Here is a 20,480-nt window from a genome sequence, read left to right on the forward strand (position 1 = left end):
ACTGCAAGAATGTTTCCCACAGCTGTGGATATCTGCATGGGCTTAAGAGATGCCTGAATAAATTCAAGGAAATAAATATATTAAGATTACGGATCTGAGCTCCAGTCCTGAAAGACCCTGAGCTATCACTTACTGGGTGATGCAGGATAATGCTGGATAACACACTTGCTGTTTGATTAGTTCTTAAGATGTTTATGGCCACTGCCAGAGACAGGATACAAGATCCAACATAATGAATTTGTATTTTCTGACATTTTGTGTTCATATTATCTTCTTGGAAGAGAAAATATGTTGGAGTGCTGCACAGAAAGCCACAGATTCTGATGAGATACAGATAATTTCCATGTATTAAAATGTTTTGCTGCGATATTAGTCATGGCAATATAGGCTAACAGCCATGTGAATGTTTGCAGGATTGGAGTTTTCTTTGATGAGGACAACAGCAAAAGCTCAAAAAGTACATTTACAAATCCCAAAATATCATAAGCAAACAAATATGATGGAAAATTAAAATACTCACTGGAGACCCATCACTCCAGGCAAATCCTTCATCTGGATTCAAAGAAAATATACCGAGCCAAACATTTTCAAAACTACAGCGAGTGGCACTAAGAGAAATTACAGGGTAGAGTGGTATACAAGCATCAACACAAAAAAAAATCCAGAAATACATAACTGAACTTTCTAGAGCACATTGTAAAAGCAGTAAAGTTGCAATAATTACCCTGTTACCTTTGGTGAAGGGCATACATATGTTCTTCATAGAAATATGTAATACTTCTGTGGTTCAGTGGCAATGGCTCAGTTATTAGACTTAATATTAGTATTGATCCTGTATTTCCCTAATGTTCTGTTTACTTAGGGAAGGCCTTCACAGATTCAGAACATGGTCTCAGCATTGACTACTTCAAGGTAGGTCAACAGTAGATATACTGGTCATGTTTTCTACCATACTAAAAATACCAACAATTTCATGTGTTTCTAAATTATATGTAGTAATCATGATGCTGGTGGATGTTTTAATTTTTTCTGGACACAAACAACACTTTTTTTTCATGGAAAGGATAAAAACATTAAAGAGTAGATAAATTTCAAAGTATCTGACGTTTTTTGGCTTTTGAGGAATCCGTATGTTTCAGAAATCCTCTAAGATCATTCATAATAGTTTATATGACAAGTCTTTTAAATCTTGTAAGATAAAGATACAGCAAATACTCACCGCTTTGCTTTTATTAGTAATGGTATCTCCTCTTTACTGTTAATGCTGATCAGATCTCCTCCTACTTGTCTGCAAAAATCTCGAGCTTCAAACCATGATTTCTTATTAGTATTTGATCTGTGAAAACACTATGGAGAAATTACTGTAAAAACACTATGGAGAAATTACTTTAAAATGTATCATACAAGTGCTATAATAATAAAATAAAGACTCATAGTCTTGCTCACCCATAAATGAGATTTCATGCAAGCCAAGTGGAAGTCCATAAGAGAAATGGCATTACCTACTCCGTTCATAAAATTTTTGCACTAGAGTTGCCTACCTAGTTAGCATAGTGCTGAAAAAAAAAAAAGGGAAGGAATTGCTAGAAGGGAATACAATTCCCTTTAATTTGTTTTATCTGGAGGAGGGCCCATGTGACCTTATAGATGAAGCAAAAGGGTTGTGGTGGAGAGGCAAGATGGGAGGAGTCTGAAGATATAGGCAAAAGAATTACCTCACGGTGGTTTACATCTCTCACTTTACATTTGCAGTATGATGTCTAACTAGTTTAAGAGACAAAAAGCACGACTTTGACCAAAGTTAAAACTATGATTTGAGGATAAAGGAGCAAAAGCAAATAGCATTTCAACTCAGTTTGAAAAAAAAATGAAAAAAATAACAAAGGGAGAAGAACTCATTAATTCAATAAAATGATAAGAAATATTAACATCTCACACTAAGTTAGCACATTTCAATTCTGCATGATCCCAAATCAGTGTTTCCAAATTACCCTCATTTCTTGTTCAAACTCTTTTTTATTCCTGCTCAGATGCGACTGAGTGTACTTCAAAAACAAGTTATCTGTGGCTTTGCATTAGAAACTCTCAAATAAATGTTCTTCATAAACACAGGTTTAATTAACCTTTCATGTGACTTCTTATGGTTTATTTCAGGGGGTAATGTGCTTATTTTAGAAAGGCCCAGCCTTAGGCATTGTGCTGCTGGAGGATACACTTCACTGTTTCTCTGGTTCATTCCCTAAACTCTCACAGATCTCAGACAAATACTGGATCTTTGTACAACCTAGTGACCACAACAGATATAAGGAGCAACGTCAATAGGCAAATTTTGCTGATTCTGCTATTTAATACAGAATTTTGACATTGTTCTTTCAATAATTTTAGTCTGAAAATGTCCCTTGTTTTTCTTTTTGTTCGTTTCTTTATGTCTTTCTGGGGCCTTGATATTTATATTCCTCTTCTTCCATTTCCTGCTCCAATTCATTTGACCCCTGGGGCACAAACTTCCTCATTTTCTTTCCTGTGCCCTTCTCCCTTCCCTTGTGTCCAGTCCTTTCAATTTCATCTTTCTTTGTAAGTTTCTCTCATGTTATGGATACTTCCTGAGAAGAATCTTTGGGGATTTGGGTTTTGCTATATTCCAATTTTAGATATTGCAAAACAAAGATGTCAGTTAATTTTTCTTTCTTTCTTATTATTTTTCTCCAAACTAAGGAGTTCTTCTTATAAATACATAGGCACTTACTTTAAAACAGGAACTTCTATGGTTGTTTGATATCCAACCTTCAGGGCATGTGGGCACCAGAGCAGTAGTTGGAATAGGTGGAATTGTTGCACCCTTTGCCCACTGCTTACAGATATATTTTTGCTTTGTCTCACAGTCCAGAACACCCCATAATCCAGCCGCAGTTCCAGTTCTCATGGCTACACATCCTGGACTACTTCCTTTATGAGAAAAAAAAACCAAAACAAAACAAATGTTGGATATTTTATAAAGTGTGAATTGTTTAATTCTTTGTTAAAATCTTTGAGCAGCTGTCATTCACTTCTTGCCACATAATAACACTTGAAAAGCAAAGTTGTATTTTAGGTATTTTTCACACAGGCAGAGTAATATTTTCTTTTTGAGGAGGCCATGATCCTTTAAGGATCCTGACTTTCTTTTTTTTTATTTTGAATGTCCTGCATAATTAATTCTATGGTTACAAAGTAAGGGGGGGGGGTTTACAGTAAAATCCTATGTTTTTGAGTGACAATCTCATTTCTACTTACATTACACAGGTCATTACAGGACTCTGTTAACGAGCACTCTTTTCAATAAAAAATTGACCTCATAAAAAAAAAATCCACCTTCAGCTCAGTGCCTTTTGGTCAAAATTTTTATTCATGTAAGAGCTTTTCTGTGTTAGGTCAAATTATTTGAAAGGCTTTTGGTAATTCAGAGAGACCACTCTGACTAGATTTCCCTTATTCATATGCTTTTGGCTCCTGTGGGAAGCTCCAGGAGATCTGTGAGCATGACTTCCTTTACAGAAGCGATTTTATGTATCTTTCCCACTATATCTTCTTTATTACAGATTCAGCTAATTTACTAAAGACTCATTGGTCTGTATTTCCTCATATGTTCTGGAACCATTTTAAACGTTAGCACCAAATTTGTCTTTTTGCACCCCTCAGCTTTAACAAGGCAGCTTTAACAGGTAGTTTCATGTTAAAATGAACAGTTCATTTAACATAATTTTAATAGCTCCTGGATGCTTTTGCAGCCATGCTTAGTCCTGACTTCAGGTCATCTATTTGCTCCATAATCTATTCTCTTGATATTTCATCTTGAAATAGACTCTCCAACCATACCATCACAAAGAAATTTTCCAGCACAGAAAGCCCACAGAAAGCATTTTTCTTTACTGTTCCAGACTGACTGTTGAGGAACGCATTTAGTGCAGGTAGTTCAGTTTGCAAGCTGCAGTGACAGCTACAGATTGAGCTGTGGGTGGTGGGAGTCCGAGGCAAGAGGTCGTGATTTGGCTCCAACCCTTTGCATAGCAAAGGGCACGGGACACTGGCCAGGTGAACAGACACGCAGAGACACAGCAGGAGCCCAGGACCACAGACTTTGACACGTTTAGACTGCAGAGGTGAAAAAGCCCAGGGTTTCCTTTGCTCATGGTCCCTTCTCACAGACACCCACAGCTGTTATTTTGTTATTGCACCACGATTAATTTATTTTAAGGACTGAGACGGTTGAGACTCTGTTCTGGGAAACCTGGGGTTGAGCCGGTACAGAAACCTGGTCAGACTGTGTGAGTGTGGGGTGTGTAGCTGTGAAGGGGCCTCAGTCTGCACTTAGGTGGTGCAAGTGTGACTGCCAGAGTTGCTCCTGGGTGGTCAGAGAGGGAAGATTCCTTAACATGATCTACAAGTGCTCTCTTCATATTCTGATCATCTGCTGGCACTACAGACTGCCTGGCAAGCTTTCTTCTCGTGGTGTTTACTGAAGTTTTATTAGTCTATGTATTTTGTAATTTTTTATTATTTTTATTTTATATTTTGTAACCTCACTGAAGGTTTTCAAGTTTTCAGACAAAGGATCACTGAGAGCAGATTCCCTTATGGCATTGTGAAAACTTGTTTTCTGTGTTTCTGCACAGTATGAACCCATGAATACAGTTTTCTTAGTATCACACACAAAAATAATAATGGTACGATGATTTCTGATACTATGAGTTTGTAATTCTCGACTTAAATTCCTTATTACAGTTGCTCTTTTTCAGACTCTTCTCCCAGGCTAACTTTTCTACTAGAAGAATGAGTGTAGAATAGTCTCAGGACCTGTTTTTAACTCCTGTTATCTCCCTGTGAAGATGGGCCAAAAGATTAATCTTGTGGGTAAATACATCAGATGTCCTAATATAAAACTGCAGTTCAATTTTTTCCCTTTGAAATTAAAAGATGGAATTTGAGAACTGCCAGATATCGTAAAAGATACTGAAAGTTTAAAGCATAAAATTCAGAGGACATCGCCAATGCAAACCCAAATAGGGACCATGACTGCAAAGAGCAGCTACCATCCACCATCCCAGCACCTACCAGGCATTCCTGCGTCCCAGTGCGTGAAGGAGACCGCTTCACCATTGGTCCACCTGAAAGTGCCTTGGTTCTCGACATCAGAGAGGCCAAGCCAGAAATATTTCTCAGGCCTCAGCCCAACAAGGCTGGTCAGATAGGCTTGCTCATACCTGTAAAAGGGATCATAAAGACACAAGTGAAAACAGTCATTTATCCAAATCCTACTTGCCTAACATGATGATGAATTCTTTTCTCCTTTTCCTTGCTTCAGACTGTGGGAGAAGGTCTTATGATAGGATTCTGATTCCATACAAACAACAAAGAAAAGCAAGACTTTTTTGTTGTTCAGCTAGAGACCTCATCTCTTACTTGGACGATCTGCTGTTTGACGTTGTGTTAGCTTTTGTAGGAATATTTCATATGATACAACCTTTACCTATTTAAAAGTCAAGGAAAAGTCATTATCATACCTACTTTCAACTGTGGCCAAATAACCTTCTTCTCCTTCACAAGTGGTGTTTGCTTCTGAAAATGTTGCTGGAATATGTCCAATAAAATAACAGTAGGTCCCATAGCTGCTCCAGCCCTGTAACAAGATTTTAGGATTTCCATTCAAATTTTAGATAAGTGTGATATCATGTATTAAGTGTGCTATGTTATTTAAAATTAATTAAGCCGAATAATCATGAATATTATGACTTAGATACTTTTTGCAGTGAAATCGTGGATTCCTTCTAAGCAGTTTTTGTAAACTGCTATCTAAAGTTTAATATAACTGAGGGAGAAACTTCATAATAAATTAAAACAAAAAACCCTTTCTACATAAATAGTATACACAATTCAAACAATTCTAGGTGATTCAAGTTAAGGTACTTATTTTATCTGAGAAACTGATGTTCCATTCTCATATACTTACTTTTTTGCAACCTGCATCAGTAATTTCCTTCTCATTAGCTATTTGTGATATAGCCTTTCTTTTACAAATGTAGCCAGCTTTCTTCTCACAGACAGAGTCTGCCCAATAGCCATCCTGCAGCAGGAAAAAGTTTGAAATAAAAAGGAGATAAAGATTAATAATTTAAAGAAGATGAATAACGTGTTTCTTTATAATTGAAACTATTAATTTTCTTTCTCTTCTCATTTTGTAAACAGAAGTGGTTTTTTTATCCTTATCCAATTTCCCTAGATGATAACAAAACTAAATCTGCTTATATTCAGCGAAATATAGACTGAGCTATAGCAGTACAGCCACAGCTCATGTTGGTAAGAAGGGAAGAGGGTGCATAGAATTGGTCCCCTGTTCTGCAGGGCCCTGCCCAAACAGTTGTGCCATGAGATAGCAAGTGAGCAGACACAGAGGAGGAATCATGGATCCCCACATGCCACCATTATCACCAGAGGAAAATGAGAGAACGTGCTCAAATTACCTTCAGAGACCTGTTTTATAGCCCTAATAATTTAATTTTTGACTTTCAGATGTACTTAAAGAGAAAATTTCACCAATGATACAATAATGCTTTCTTTTTTTTTTTTTTTTGAAAGGTCATATTTAATCTCATCGTTTTTCCCCTATATACCTTTTTCCAGCCTTAGCTCTTTTCTGAAATAGTAGAGCACATTAGTCTTTTATTAAGATTTTAGTTTAAATGTAGAGGTAAAGTATGTATTGGGTAATGTCACCTGGCCTTTGATCAGTACACAATCTTCTGGCCTGTTGTTTGTGGTGGATGGCTCTCCCAGGTGCCATTTTGTGTATGTCACTGGGGTACCATCACTCCATTCAAAATACATTTGAACCTTACGGTCATTCAGCCCAATCCATAGCTTGTCTGTTGGCTCTAAAGGGTGGAAACAGAGAACTAAATAAGACCTTGGAAAGAGAACTAAATAAGACCTCTTATGCCACTGCAACCCTTTCACAGCACCATCAAGCTTTGGACATATAATTCCTTTTGTAAATTTATGAAGCAGAAAATTATTTAGTGTGTTTTATGATCATTTTATAAACTAATACTTTCACATGGATATTAAAATTAGGACAGTATGCTTTGGAAAATTAGGCTGTAAAGAAATCTCTGCACTAGATGAAAAAATTTGGCTCCTCTTCTTCATAGCAGTGGGAGTAAATTACCAGCCTAATGTTAATACACCACAGTGGTATGATAGAACTGTGTGAATAGTAGTTAATTTTTAGGTTCTGTTGCACTGGTCAGATTTTAAAATACTGCTTCTATGTTATATGAAGTGTGAATGTTTTAAGCTCCTTTCAACAAAATTAAAAAAGGAGAGAAAGGCCCCAAGCACAGCCTCCTAGCCCTAGCTCAATTATTTAAGAAATAAGTAAAATCAGAGTTTTGACAACATCCAAAACTCAGGTGGAAATCTCAATTCATCCGTCTGGTGTTCCATACATGCAGAAAAAGGTAAAAGACACCCTGGAAACACTCACTGTACCCAAGCCGAGACACCACAAAGCTGTGCTCCTCAAGGTTTCGCATGCTGGCCAGGTGACTCCCTTGCTTCTGACAAGAGGTCAAAGCTGCTTCCCATCCTTTGCTCTCCCTGAAGACCTTGTAACAGTGATCTACATATGGCACCCACCCACCTGGGCAAGTAACAGGCCCAATGTCACCTAGGAAAAAATACCAGGGCTTTAGAGGAGTTCAATTGCCATGCAATTGAACATATTTTCACTTAATCTGTGCTAAAGTTCTAAACTATGAATTTTTTTTTAAATTCTCATAATAAGGAAATGATGGACACAAAACATAGTAAACATAAATGTGATTATGAATATGGCAATTTTAGCTTGAAAAATGAAAGATTTTTAATACAAATAGTATTTAATACAATTTCTAAGGTCAGTCAAATGTCTATAACAAATACACTAATCTATTAGTTTTACCACCTTCTGTATTACCTAGTATTGGTCAGATAAATCAGACATTATCTGCACGGAACATAGAAGGCTTATAAATTTTTAAAGGATTAAGTATATCGTTAGAGTAAAAGTCATTGAGACAGATTTATAGCCAGGTGCACACACGAGGTCACACCAACAGGGAAATCTTTATACACTTAAAATAACTTTTCTTATTTCAATGTATCGATCTTCATTGGTGTCGATCTTCTACCACTTCTGCAGAGACCTGTGAACTTGCTAAGCTGGCTGACAAGAAGTCGTGGAGAATGACTTAGAGCCACACTGTAAGTTCTCCATCTTTCTTCATTTTGCTGATTTTTACTATTGTCCCTCTTCCGAAAAATAATTTTTGGTTTGTTCTCCCCTTTGATGGTCAGTAGTGTATGTATTCAAGGGTGAGACCTGAACATCGAAACATAGACAGAAGGGACTAGTTGGACTTTCTTCACTTTTATCTGTTTCATTCTGTGTGCTATGGGACTGGAGATCAGACTACAAAGGGTACAATTGTTGTAAAAAGTAAACCAGATAAACAAGAAATAGTTTCTATTTCTAATAAAATTCTCCTGCTCATCATTGTCAATATGAATGCCGAGTAATTCAGATAACAGCTTCTACTCTAATTATCAACATATATCAACATACCTGAAGGAACCAAGGTAAAGTTCTTTTTCTTACAAATGTAACCAAGTTTTTGATCACATTCCCAATTTTGCCATTTAGCTTTTGCTTCAGGATTCAAAACTGCACAAAGTTTTCCAGATTCTGGAGAGGGGTTCCCTTTGGGAGAAGTACAGGAAAAAGAAAAAGTGAACTTTTCTGAAATGCAAATAGAACTCTAAGCTGTAAAATGCACAGGACAAATAACTCCTGAATGAAGTCAGAGCTCCAAAGGTCATGTCTTACCCAGCTTTTGTAAGAGTTAAGGCAGGCCTCTGGTAGGGGGCATGTCTCTATGAAATGTAGTATGTAAGTTATGTAAGTCGATATGAACATGTAAACTCCTCATGGTTTTGTGGCTGGAGTCAAGCAATAGAAAACTAAATATTTTGGGGACAGGTAGTGTTGCTTTCACAGTTAAAATAATTTTTATGATAGTTTCTGGCTTACATTGCTGTAGAAAAGGAGATTTTTCTAAAGCTAAAGCAAGAAAAGCTAAAATCCTTACCTCATGGCATATCTATCTGAGAATAAAATTTACAGCAGTATTTGAGATATGTATATTTTCTGTTTGGAAGTACAGAATCAAACAAAGTCATAAATACCTGGAGCCCAGTTTAAGTACTGGAAAGGGCTGCTTCCAACCCACTCCCATCCACTCCTCAAGTCCAGTCTGTTGAGTCCAATCCACAGTGCAGAATCTGTAACTTCGGTTAATTCTAAGTAACAAAAGGAAGATACATTAATTTATAAAACACTTTCATATTAGTAATAGTCACTAATAATGTCTCTCTGAAGACTTGCAGTTATTAAATATCTAACTACAAATATTTGCAGATACTGAAATCCTTGATAAATTGAAATATGCCAAAACTTTGAGTACTGTAAAAAATAAACAAAGAGAACCCCCTTCTCTTATTCTCTCACTAATGCAAAATGAGACCAGATGATATGTACAGAGAATATCCAAAATGAATTTATTTCTGTAGAATAGGCTAAATGCTACATATTTATTTAAGTACAACATTTATTTAAGTAGAAATATTGGTACTGTGTAAGTATAAAAAATAATAATAAATGTCTTAGAAGTTAAATTCATCCTTAAAAATAACAATAGATAGTTTCTTCCATACTATTCCTTCAGCAATACATGGATAGGTAAAGCTGCACTTTAGGATCTATGAATAACTGATACTTTTCTTTGTCAAGTGAGTTAAAAAAACAGCAGTTAAACTGCATTTTATACAAAAACATATTTCTTTTGTCATAAAGATATATCTTTTTTTTTCAATTTTTTAAAAACTTTCTTTTTGACCAAAAGTGAAATTTTAATTTACTTTTCAGATTCTTCTCCCCCATCAAAAAAAAATTTTAGTGAAGTTTTAATATAAGATAACATTTTTAAACAAGAAGTCAAACTGTTACACTTCAAGGATGCTGGAATACTTTGAATTCTTCATACACTTAGCAACAATTTTGATGTGAACTTGCAAATTCTAAAAGATTTTGGTTTTTGCCCAGACATATTTAGGTCCAAAGACAGTGGCCAAAATCATACTAAATAATCCTTAGCTGTTATGATGGACTGAACAGATCCTGAATCTAACTCAGGGCTTTCTTTACTGCCTTACCCTTAAGGTATGTTTGTTCATGAATGTCTGTGATACTCAACAATTCTGCATTTTGCTGCTGACAGCTCCTCCTGGCTTGGTGCCACGTGAGAGCCGAGTCAGAGTTTATTTGGTAGTGGACATTTGTTAACAGGTCTGTAGTCCAGGTGCTGTCTTTATCTGTGGAGAAAATAGTTACATTGGGTGTCGTAGTAACTTGGCAACAGAAAAATGAGTTGCAGGTTCTCATTCTGCATGGCATTCTCCTTAAACGTCACCTGGTCGGTTCTTTCAAGAGCACTGAAAACGTTACGAGCAGATGGGGAAGGACAAAATTAAGGCCAGTAAACTGACAGGTAAAGCTGGCCTATACTGCCTCCTGTTCCATGAAGATACATAATTCAGGAATTACCACAGGGGAAGTGACTGCACAGGAAAATATATTGTAGGTAGTGTTGTGGCAGAAATCCTACATGAAAACTTTAAAAAGATGTGCAACCTCTTCTTCTCTTTCTGGACAGCAGTTCTCACTGAGAGCCATAAGAACCAGCTCTAGACCTGAATTTAGCATCAAAACAGTTCTTAGACAAATCCCACCCCCTTGTGAAGAGCTTCTGGGTATGTCTGTCACACAGCAATGGTGTCCTTGCAGCAACCTGGAAAGCATATTTGACCAGGGATTTGTACCACACCAAAAGACCATTTTGTATCAATTGGAGTACAGGGGCATTCTAATAATAAAAGACATAACATGTAACAGGAGCAATGGGGAGGAATACAGGGGAAATACGAGATGTATCGGGTGGAGACTTCAGCATTGTGAATGCAAAGCTCCCCTGCCAAGAACAAGGCCATAAAGGGAGATGAAGTGACCGCAGAATTGGAAGAAAGTGATTGAAGTTGCAGAGAAATGCCAGGCAGATGTCAAAAAGGGTGGAAAGACTACTTCCCAGGCAATACGAATAGGGCTTAACAGCATGGATAAAAGGACACATTCCACTTTAGTAAAAAAAAATATTCACATGAAAGTCATGCAGATCAAAACATTATCTTCATCATTAATTTTTCTACAGTGCTCATTTTTGTGCCCACATCCATCACAATGGGAGTCCCTCAGAGAAGGGTTGTACAATGGTGACAGCACACATCCCGGCTGGGACACAGTGAGGGTCTCAAAATTATTCTGTTGCTCAGCAACACCCCCACAATTAGTGGGAACTGCATGCTGTTTTACTCTGCAATCACATTTTTTTCCCACATCTTTATGCAAAATGATATTTCCTTGCATAGAGAGCTGCAGGGTGCAGCAATACATCAATATTAAAAAAAAAAAAAATCTTTGTAAGCTGTAAGTTATTGTAAAGGTAGCCATATTCTGCTAGTGCTGATTTGCCAATACAGAGGGGAACTGTGTGGGAAGAGGTAACTTACCTTTTGATGGGCAGAATCCATATCGCTGGTCCGTGTCATAGTCAGCAGTGGTTGCACACCAGAGCCAACCGTCTGTCCGGCCGGCGGCTGTGCACTCCGCATACCACTGCTCGTTGTACGTGAAAGGGAACACACAGGGCGCTCCAAAAGCATTTCCCAGCAGTGTAAAGGTCTCTGAGAAAACAAAATTATAACTTTAAATGAAAAACAGCCAATAAATGTGAAGAGTCAATAAAGTAAAGCCTAAGCTAATAGTTGAATTGTGTCTCAAAGTGCTTTCCATGGTTCCTTTCCCATAACTATAAAAAAATTCATTTCAATACTTTTTCAGACTTAAGCTGATGACATATGTTTTACAGTAGTGTTATTCTAATGTAAAGTAATATTTGAGATCCAAGTTGCTTTTACAATCTTAATAAGGCTCCAGAGCTCCACTTTAAAATAATTCTACTTCAAACAATGTTAAGATTTATATTACATATGCAAGAGAAGGAACTAATATTTATAAGTCCCGATTCATGGAATAAAAGTAAACATAGGTTACAATATTTATCTTTGATTTTATTCCAGTGACCATTTAGGTGTCTCACATACAGTGAAGCAGCTCCCACATGCAAGGTTCAGAGTTCAGTTTTCAAATATCCTGTGGGGTGGTTTTTTAAACATTCGTTCTGGATGTGGGAAAGCCATACAGAACAATCAGACTTCAGCTGATTACGAAGGGTAATTGTACTGGTGCTTATAATTATTCCATGAGCATCCTCATCTGCCGAGTCACAAAACCAACACTTTCTCCACCTCCATCGGTACTACCAGACCTTTCTCAGCTCACCCATACTGTGCTTCTTTCATGAGGATGTAATTTCACATCCATGTGGCTGTATAAGAAACTTATCAGTGTTTATACACTCTGTTAATAATGTAATGACACAGTATGGTGAGCAATAGTGACTTTAGAGAATACTTATACATAGTATAAGTATGCATATACATAAATACTAATATATAATACATATTTATAGAATATATGGAGAGTACATGTAATACTGTAGCCATAAAATCTATATTATATAAGTTTCTAGTATAGCTTGTACAAAATTGTACAAAATTTGTACAAAATTCCTAAATGTTGGTTATCATTCTTTTTTAAGTTTCAACAGAACGAGGTAAAGGGTTTTTAGCTGTTGAAATATACTGGCAGAGACATAAAACCTGATAGCCAGTCAAAGTACTCAGAAGCCTTGAAACCATTCCAGATGGCATGATACCGTGTCAAAGGAGATGAGGAAGATGTAGAAAAGGTGAAGAGATGGTCTTTTTGAGACCTCCACCTCAAATTCAAGAGGTGTGTCAGAGACGTGGCAAGGGTGGTACTGAGGGAGGGACAGTTTTGGAAGTGGGTGTAACAGTATTAAGCAATGTTTTGAATTGTTAATTAGGTAACTAAATAAAAGCAAGAGGCTTTTGTAACTCAGGCATGCACACTTTCGAAGAAATTAGATTCTCATCCATCCAACATCGTAATAAAAAGGAATGTTGCCTTCTAAAACTCTCAGATTGAGTCTTAGGGGTTTTCTTTTAGAGTTGACTTTAGGCACTAATACTTAAAATACTTGAAATACTAATGTACTATAATACACAGACTAAAGTAATGTGTGTATATAATACATACTTGGACATAAATATGACATTAAATTCAAGGCTAAGTCCTTCAGTACACTGATTTTCTAAAACTCTGGAGGTCACCAAAGGAATCAGAATAGTCAGAGAAAAAGATTTGAAACACTCTAACACTCAGAAAGGAATTAATGCAAAGCATGAAAGAATCAATTTTCTCTACCTTCATATCCCTGGGAACATAAAACATCCATGGCCCCATAGATTTTCCACTGACTCTTTGCACTCAGCCCCTTCTTTAACAAAACATTATCATATTCTTCATTGCCAGGACTGAAAAACAAATCTTCTCCTTGGATTGCAAGGAGGCTTTCATTTCTGCATTCCCACCACTGGAGTTCACTTGTTTGATTACAAGGATACAGAGTGACCATAGCCTGATCTTTCTTCAATGGCACCCCCAGGCAAAATTTCAGTTTCACACTCATAAGCTGATGATCTGTGATCCACCTGAACTTTTGTGATTCATTGTCTTGATGGCAAGTGGCAGTTCTAACTGACCGTGCAACAGATGCCTGAAGACAGAGCTTGTTGACTTTATTATATATTAAAAATGATTCAATGTCTGTAAAACAAAACAATACATAGTAAATGGTTAGTATAGAATATACATATAGTGGATATGTCATATGATTTTGTTTCCCATTCACATGAACAAGATGTCATCGCATTCATTAGATAAAAACATGATGTTTTTCAACAGAGTCCAGTGCAACATCAATTCTTCTGATTGAAAACTAATAAAGTAGAAAATAGAATATGTGTATCATGATTGTATGTCACCGTACTGTGGATCAGTGGTGGGCAGCAGCAGCAGCAGAATAGAGCACAGCTTGTTGGATTGATTTTTCTCAGTCATGAGAACTCCCTCAACCACACTGCTATTACCATTAACCTGTTCCCACCTGTCCTCAGATGCATGGCTTTGTAGACCTCTGACCTCTACAAACGTTCCTCACCCTGACAGATCTCACAGGTTTCCTAGTGGGGACAGAGCCATCTTTGCTGAGCCATTTGTCTCCCCACTCTCAAATCCAGCTTTCCTTTCCACCATACAAGACCGAGGAACTCAGAGTAACCCCTGAGAAGGCCAGATGGCCTTAAATATAAAACCAGGAATGACACTGGGAAACCAATAACAATCCGAGAAAGTAGCAAGGACCAGGGAGTAGTGGATCTGACCCCTGCTTGCCAATGTGGAAAGGCTGGTGGAAGTTAGATGGTACACCTGAATCAGAAATTGGGTCCCTAGCTCTCCAGGTAGCTTTTCTGATCATGTTTACAGTGTCAGCTTCAAGGTAAAGTAGAAGCACCAGAGCTAATTTCAGTCTTGATGTGAATATCAACAGCAGTAGGGAACTATACCTACAAATTTGCTCTGCTGCCTTGGGGTGTACTTTGTGACCCACAAAGTATTTCCTTCAAAAGCTTGTGGGATTCATAACCAGTTTTGGTCCCTGGTACATTTTGTGATCACTGGGCATCATATTGAATTAAAGTGTATTTTAAAAGTTAATGACATTTTATTAAAAAGTCAGCAAAAAATTGAAATCAATTTAATCGATAATATAGAATACACTGAAAATACTTATTCTGACCTGCAGTGATACCATGTGTGATTAAAAAAAAATACCATGTACTATGACACAACCTGTATGAGTTTTACTCAGAACTTAGATTACCTTAAGGTAAAAGGATTTAACCTTAAACATTCAATTCTGCAGAAGACGTCTGTTTACACCTACAAGAGAAGTGCAGCTAAAGGGATAGCAGTACTGTTACCACTGCAATTCCACAATAACTTTGCTAAATTTATTCCAATTTTATTTCACAAAAAATTTATTCCATCCACTTTAGCAATGACAGTGAATTCAGTGAGTCTGTTCAAAACACTGAATGAAAATAATCCTCTTTTGTAAGCATTAAGTCTCTGGATTGCACAGCCATCATCTGTGAACATCTAAATGTCCTACAAATAATTTTGCATTTCACCACTCCTGAAGTTTTTCTGCCTGATTTTGCTAACCATTACCCAGACACCAACAGCTCAAAAATCAGAACACAGAAGTAAAGAATTAAATAAATAAATAATAAAAAAAATAAAATAGGCATTTAAATGTATCTCATTATTTTCTTATGTATGATCTTCTAAAGTTATTGAAGTGATAGTGCCACTATATATGAATAAAGCCATTAAGAATTGAGCCTCTGCTTCCTTCTCTAGCCATTTCTTTTTTTCTGTTAGATTTTTCTATTGCCTCTTGCCTGCCTGCTTTGCCTGACATTACGAGATTCCCCATCCCCAAACTAATAATGTACATATAGACAATGCACCAGAACCATGATACCCAGAAATGCCAGAGGACTGGAAGCACTTTCATGGGCACCTTCACAGGAAGTAAGCAGGGGGCACTTACCAGGCAGCTGCAAACCATTGTGAACAAGAGAAAGAACAAGCAAGAACCTGGAGAACATAATTGCAAATGCTGTTTTCTTTTCTTCCTTTCAGCAAAATCTGGATGATGAGAGTTGTTGGCAATAAAGTCCTACCGAAGCAAGGACAGTGTTTGTCCGCCTCAGCTTTGCAGCCTGGATGGTAGAAAGCTCCGAGTACTAAATAAGGAAACATTGTGTCACATGCCACATTTCAAAACAAGACCACACAGCACAAATTTTGCCCTCCAAGAATGGCTTCTCGCTGAGGGCAACCAGGGCTTCCTTAGGAAAGCAGGTGGGATGCAGAAGATTATATCTCACTGCTTTCCTACTGTCTCTCCTGAAGAGACAGCTCGGGAGCTCATGGGATCAAATCAACAGTAAAATACTAAAGACAGAAATTCAGCCCTAGCTTTTAAATCTTACACCTTACCTACACAGAGAAAAAAATACCATCAGGAAAACACATCAATCTCATATTTTCATGTATGAGATGAGACAGGATTGAATTTTAGAGGATTTAAGTGAAATTCACTCTGCAGGACATTAGAGAAATTTCTGCCTTTCTACAGGAGTTTGCCATTGATATACTGGCCTTCATTGCTACATAAATGCAACTAGGAGACCAGCATCCGAAACTACTCGAAAAATGGCTCCTCGTAAAAACAATGCCTGTTTTTTCTTGTGGAGCAGGTCAGTTCTTGTGAAGCAGCATGACAGTCATACCAAGAGTCAGCCACAATTTCAGGAAATGCCACTTATTGCTTCTTAACCAGGTCACAGAGCAAGCACTCATCAGTTTGGTTTCCAGTCATATAAGTGGAAATCTGAGAGAAACAGCACTCCTCTCCTGACCACTATAGACTGTCTCTATAACTGTGTAAAGGCCTAACTTCATCACAGTAGATTTTTACCATGGAAGTATTTTGTTTTGTTTAGAAAAGCTTCTAAATCAAAAAACCAATCTGTCATGTGAAAATATAATTCGAACTGTAGTAACATATTTGATCAGCACCTGTAGCAAAAATGTGATATCAAGAAAATTGAGCTTCATCTCCTGTGTGTTGCCAAGATGACTGCGTTTCCCAAGTACAGGATTTGATCCTGCTTTTCCGCTCAGCAGAAAGACAATGTTCCCTTAGAAATTCCACAGGATTAAAATAATAAGAAGAAATTGAACTGTGAAATAAGAAATTACAAGGACATGTATGGTACAGATGTTAGGGCAAAGTTAACTGAAATTTCTTTTTCAAGCGATGACAAAATATACTAACAATAAGGATAAAGTCAAGAGTTTTTTCTGGAAAATAATTTTTTTCTAAAAACATAAGCCTTTTAATCTGCTGCCAAAGATCTTGCCTAGAAAGAGCAAGTTTTCTTTGGCCTGAATTGACCTGCCTTAAACTTTGTTTCCTTATAATATGTGGCCTATTTATATAAAAGGTACATAGTCATTTTGTCAGGAATTTTAAAAGCCTTATTCTATTCTAAAGCTCATACGACATGAGGACAAGAGGAATTCCTTTTCTTCTCAGTTGGACATTTTGCAATAACAAACAAACAAAAAGGGAAGGGTCCAGTTTCTTCACCCTCTCCTGCTCCTCAAGCCACACCAGAGCCAGCTGCAGCCTGGCAGTAAAGCAAACATTTGTTCCCCTTCAGCCAGGTTTCAGATGGGTTCTAGTGCTAAAAATCTGAACAACTCCACTTTGTTCTTCATACTCCAAATACACCTGGTACACTTGCACCTCTCCTTCTATAGCCAGTACTGTGAATTGCAGGATGCTGTGCTGGTTCCTGCAAAGGGAATGTTGCTCAAGGATGTTGAAATCTTTTAGGCCAACCTCCAAGGAAGAGCAAAGTTAGAAGAGCCAACCTCACTATGTCACCAGCACCTGACACCTCCTGGTCACCAGAGGCATTCCTCAGGGAGCACCAGGCAGAAGGTGGCACTGCTTTCCTGCTCCTTTGCACTTCAGAAATCTGGCAGTCAGACATCTTCTCTCGCCGTTGCTCACAGCTGTAGCCCTAGCACAAGCTGCATCCAGCTGTGAACTGCAGTTTGGCCAGTCTTGATCTGAAAGGTGAGAAACTAGGCTAAAAGCACAGTTGTACTCCCTGGCATGAACTTAGAGAATTCTATGTTACTTCAAATTCAATTGTTATACCTGAATCCTAGACACTAATCTTTTAATAAGATTACTGATAGTGTAAAAGTTGACTTGCTAAGGATTCCATGGAAGTCCTATTGAGTTCATTAAACTTCTACTACTTCAAATATAATGGGAAAAAGAGGAGCACAATATCAACAGCACCTTATACCTCAGCCTGTCTGATGGGTCTGAACGAATAATAAGTGGGAGGTAACATGCCATGTTGGCTTAGCAGGTGATAATTTGCCAATTACTAATGTCAGGTGTTCACAGATTGCTGCAGTGACATAAAAAGACCCACACAGTGCTTTGGGATCCCTCAGGAGCAAAGATCTACTCTGCTGAAAAAGCACTCCCCAGCAGGGTAAGTGTCCCCATGAACACGGCTGTAGTAGCTGAGAGCAGCTGAGAAACTCCTGCACTGGCAGACCAGTCCCAGCCACTGGGGGCTGATTTCAAGGGGATTGTTCTCAAGGGTTAGAGCATTAATTGGTCTTGCTGTGTCAAATTTAGTTGAATATTTTGATATAGAGGTGAGATGAGCCTTATATTTTTCTAGTCAGGTTCTAGCAAGAGAGATAGGTACTGTTTGCCATCCTTCATAACCCTTCTTATTCAGGCTGATAAAAGCATCAGTTTAAAGCTGCTCTGTTTATCAAAAGTTCAGACAATTTAATCCACACAGATCAAAATAATAACTAACCTAGGGAAAGACACCCTGGGACCGGAGGTATTGTGGCTATTGTATTGATTTACTTGACTTCTGTACATACCTAATGAAAGGCAACCACAAAGCTTGGAGAAATTAGGCATAAAGATTTACTTTTTTATTTTTCACTACCCTACTGTAACCTGATTGGTAATACATTAAACTAGTCTATTTTGCCCATGACAGTAACTGGTGAGTGATCTTTCCCTGTCCTTATCTCAACCCACGAGCCTTTTGTTACATTTTCCCTCTGCTATCCAACTGAGGAGGAAATAGATTCCACAGGAAATAGATTTTTAAAAAGTGTATTTGATGACAAACAAATGTAAAATGAAACTTTAAATGAAAAAACAACCTCCCTAATATGGAATTGTGAAATTATTCTTCACTATTTAGTAAGGGAATGCATGAAAGGACTTTTATCCAGAATAGGAAGTATTAAATTAACTAAACTAAAATTTTAAAATGTCAGCAAGTTTTTGGTGGGTAATGAAAAGCCAATTGTCATATTGTTATGAGCTTGGAATCTTGGCTTTCATTTTCTACAAAAAATGGTGTGAATATTTGTGATGGGATGAAGAATTTGGTCCGTATGATCTGGCCTATGTCATGCTAACAACAATAAAATCCAATTAGAAACAAAAAGTGGTCATATTGTTTTTGCACTTAGAATTTATTATGTATTAAGAAAAGGTCATGTAGTCTATAAAAATAATAGAAGAAAAAGGAAAACAAAATGCAAAGAAAGTATAGCTCCATGAATTGCTTGAATAACATCAAGAAGACCAAAATAAATCAGGGGTTTTGTTATTTTAATCTTCACAAAATAACTTCATTATGATAGAATTGTCAATAGTGTTAACTTGAGAAAGAACAGCAAGGAAAGGTTGAGTACTAAAATTAAGTTAGCTTTGTCTTATGGGCTTATATTCAGACTAAAGGATTGAAATTTTCATGTAGCTACACTAAATTGTTAATGTAATCTCTTAGAAATGATGCAAGTTGCATAACATCTTAGAATGTTGGAGAAGAGAGTTACACGTTAAAACTGATTTAAACAATAAACATGATTTTCTTTACAATTAGAAGGTCGTGGATCATGAGAAATCACATTGTATTTTGAGTTGCATAAAGAGATGTTCCTTTAATACCTGCTTTGCTAATGGTTCTCAGCAGTTATCAGAAAGTTATTACACTTATTATGCACTATATGTTTACAGAGCAAGAACAAGACGTAGATGTAACACTTGCTCAAGTGTTTTTATGGGAGTAAAAATCCTGACAAACTTCTTATCTTTCATCTGACTGAGATTTGGCAGGTGCAATTAACAAACATCAGTGATCTCATCTCAAGCAGAAATGGAGGAAACACGTTTCAGAACAAAAAATCTTTATCTAGGACCATCTAATTTATAATTTGCCCTTTTGAACTCTGTAAGGTGATATACCCCAAAATACACTTGAGTAACATATTCTGTTAAATGAGGTGTACATTTGACACAGGAAGCCACTGGATCACTCTCAGACCCCCCACTTCTTGAAGTGTTTAGTATCAACCCAGCCTCATTACATAAACAATGTTTAGGGACAGCTGCACCTAAACATACTCTAAAATAGCACCCCAATTCATTACATTGCTGCTTTATTATTCCATCCATAAAGACATATGTGGTCTTCTGTGTTTAAGGTTCCTCTTATTTCTACTACACAAACTAAAAAGAGTGTATGATCTGTACCTTTCAGGAACTTGTTTTCTTTTTGTAACAAAAATATTTTTCAATAAGAGAAAGACATTTCAAGTGCAAATAATA

The 20,480-nt window shown here is 37.1% G+C and overlaps 1 protein-coding gene across 1 annotated transcript in view; it reads right to left on the minus strand.

Annotated features, from left to right (window-relative positions):
- Window positions 1-15,883, minus strand: part of LOC113973513 (macrophage mannose receptor 1-like) — a 34,097-nt gene extending 18,214 nt beyond the window's left edge. Inside the window, exons 1-14 of the mRNA XM_027695690.1 lie at window positions 15,789-15,883; window positions 13,535-13,936; window positions 11,695-11,868; window positions 10,285-10,443; window positions 9,259-9,372; window positions 8,639-8,773; window positions 7,520-7,702; window positions 6,751-6,908; window positions 5,987-6,100; window positions 5,541-5,656; window positions 5,092-5,240; window positions 2,747-2,946; window positions 1,220-1,347; window positions 521-608 (exon numbers count right to left, since the gene is read on the minus strand). Of these exons, the coding sequence (XP_027551491.1) occupies window positions 521-608; window positions 1,220-1,347; window positions 2,747-2,946; window positions 5,092-5,240; window positions 5,541-5,656; window positions 5,987-6,100; window positions 6,751-6,908; window positions 7,520-7,702; window positions 8,639-8,773; window positions 9,259-9,372; window positions 10,285-10,443; window positions 11,695-11,868; window positions 13,535-13,936; window positions 15,789-15,846 (2,178 nt within the window). The 5' untranslated portion in view covers window positions 15,847-15,883. The remainder of the gene's footprint in view (window positions 1-520; window positions 609-1,219; window positions 1,348-2,746; window positions 2,947-5,091; window positions 5,241-5,540; window positions 5,657-5,986; window positions 6,101-6,750; window positions 6,909-7,519; window positions 7,703-8,638; window positions 8,774-9,258; window positions 9,373-10,284; window positions 10,444-11,694; window positions 11,869-13,534; window positions 13,937-15,788) is intronic.
- Window positions 15,884-20,480: the final 4,597 nt, after the last annotated feature.

The sequence above is a fragment of the Neopelma chrysocephalum genome, unplaced genomic scaffold (genome assembly GCF_003984885.1).
Source record: "Neopelma chrysocephalum unplaced genomic scaffold, ASM398488v2 Primary Assembly neopelma1_102, whole genome shotgun sequence".
Classification (NCBI taxonomy): Eukaryota; Metazoa; Chordata; class Aves; order Passeriformes; family Pipridae; genus Neopelma; species Neopelma chrysocephalum.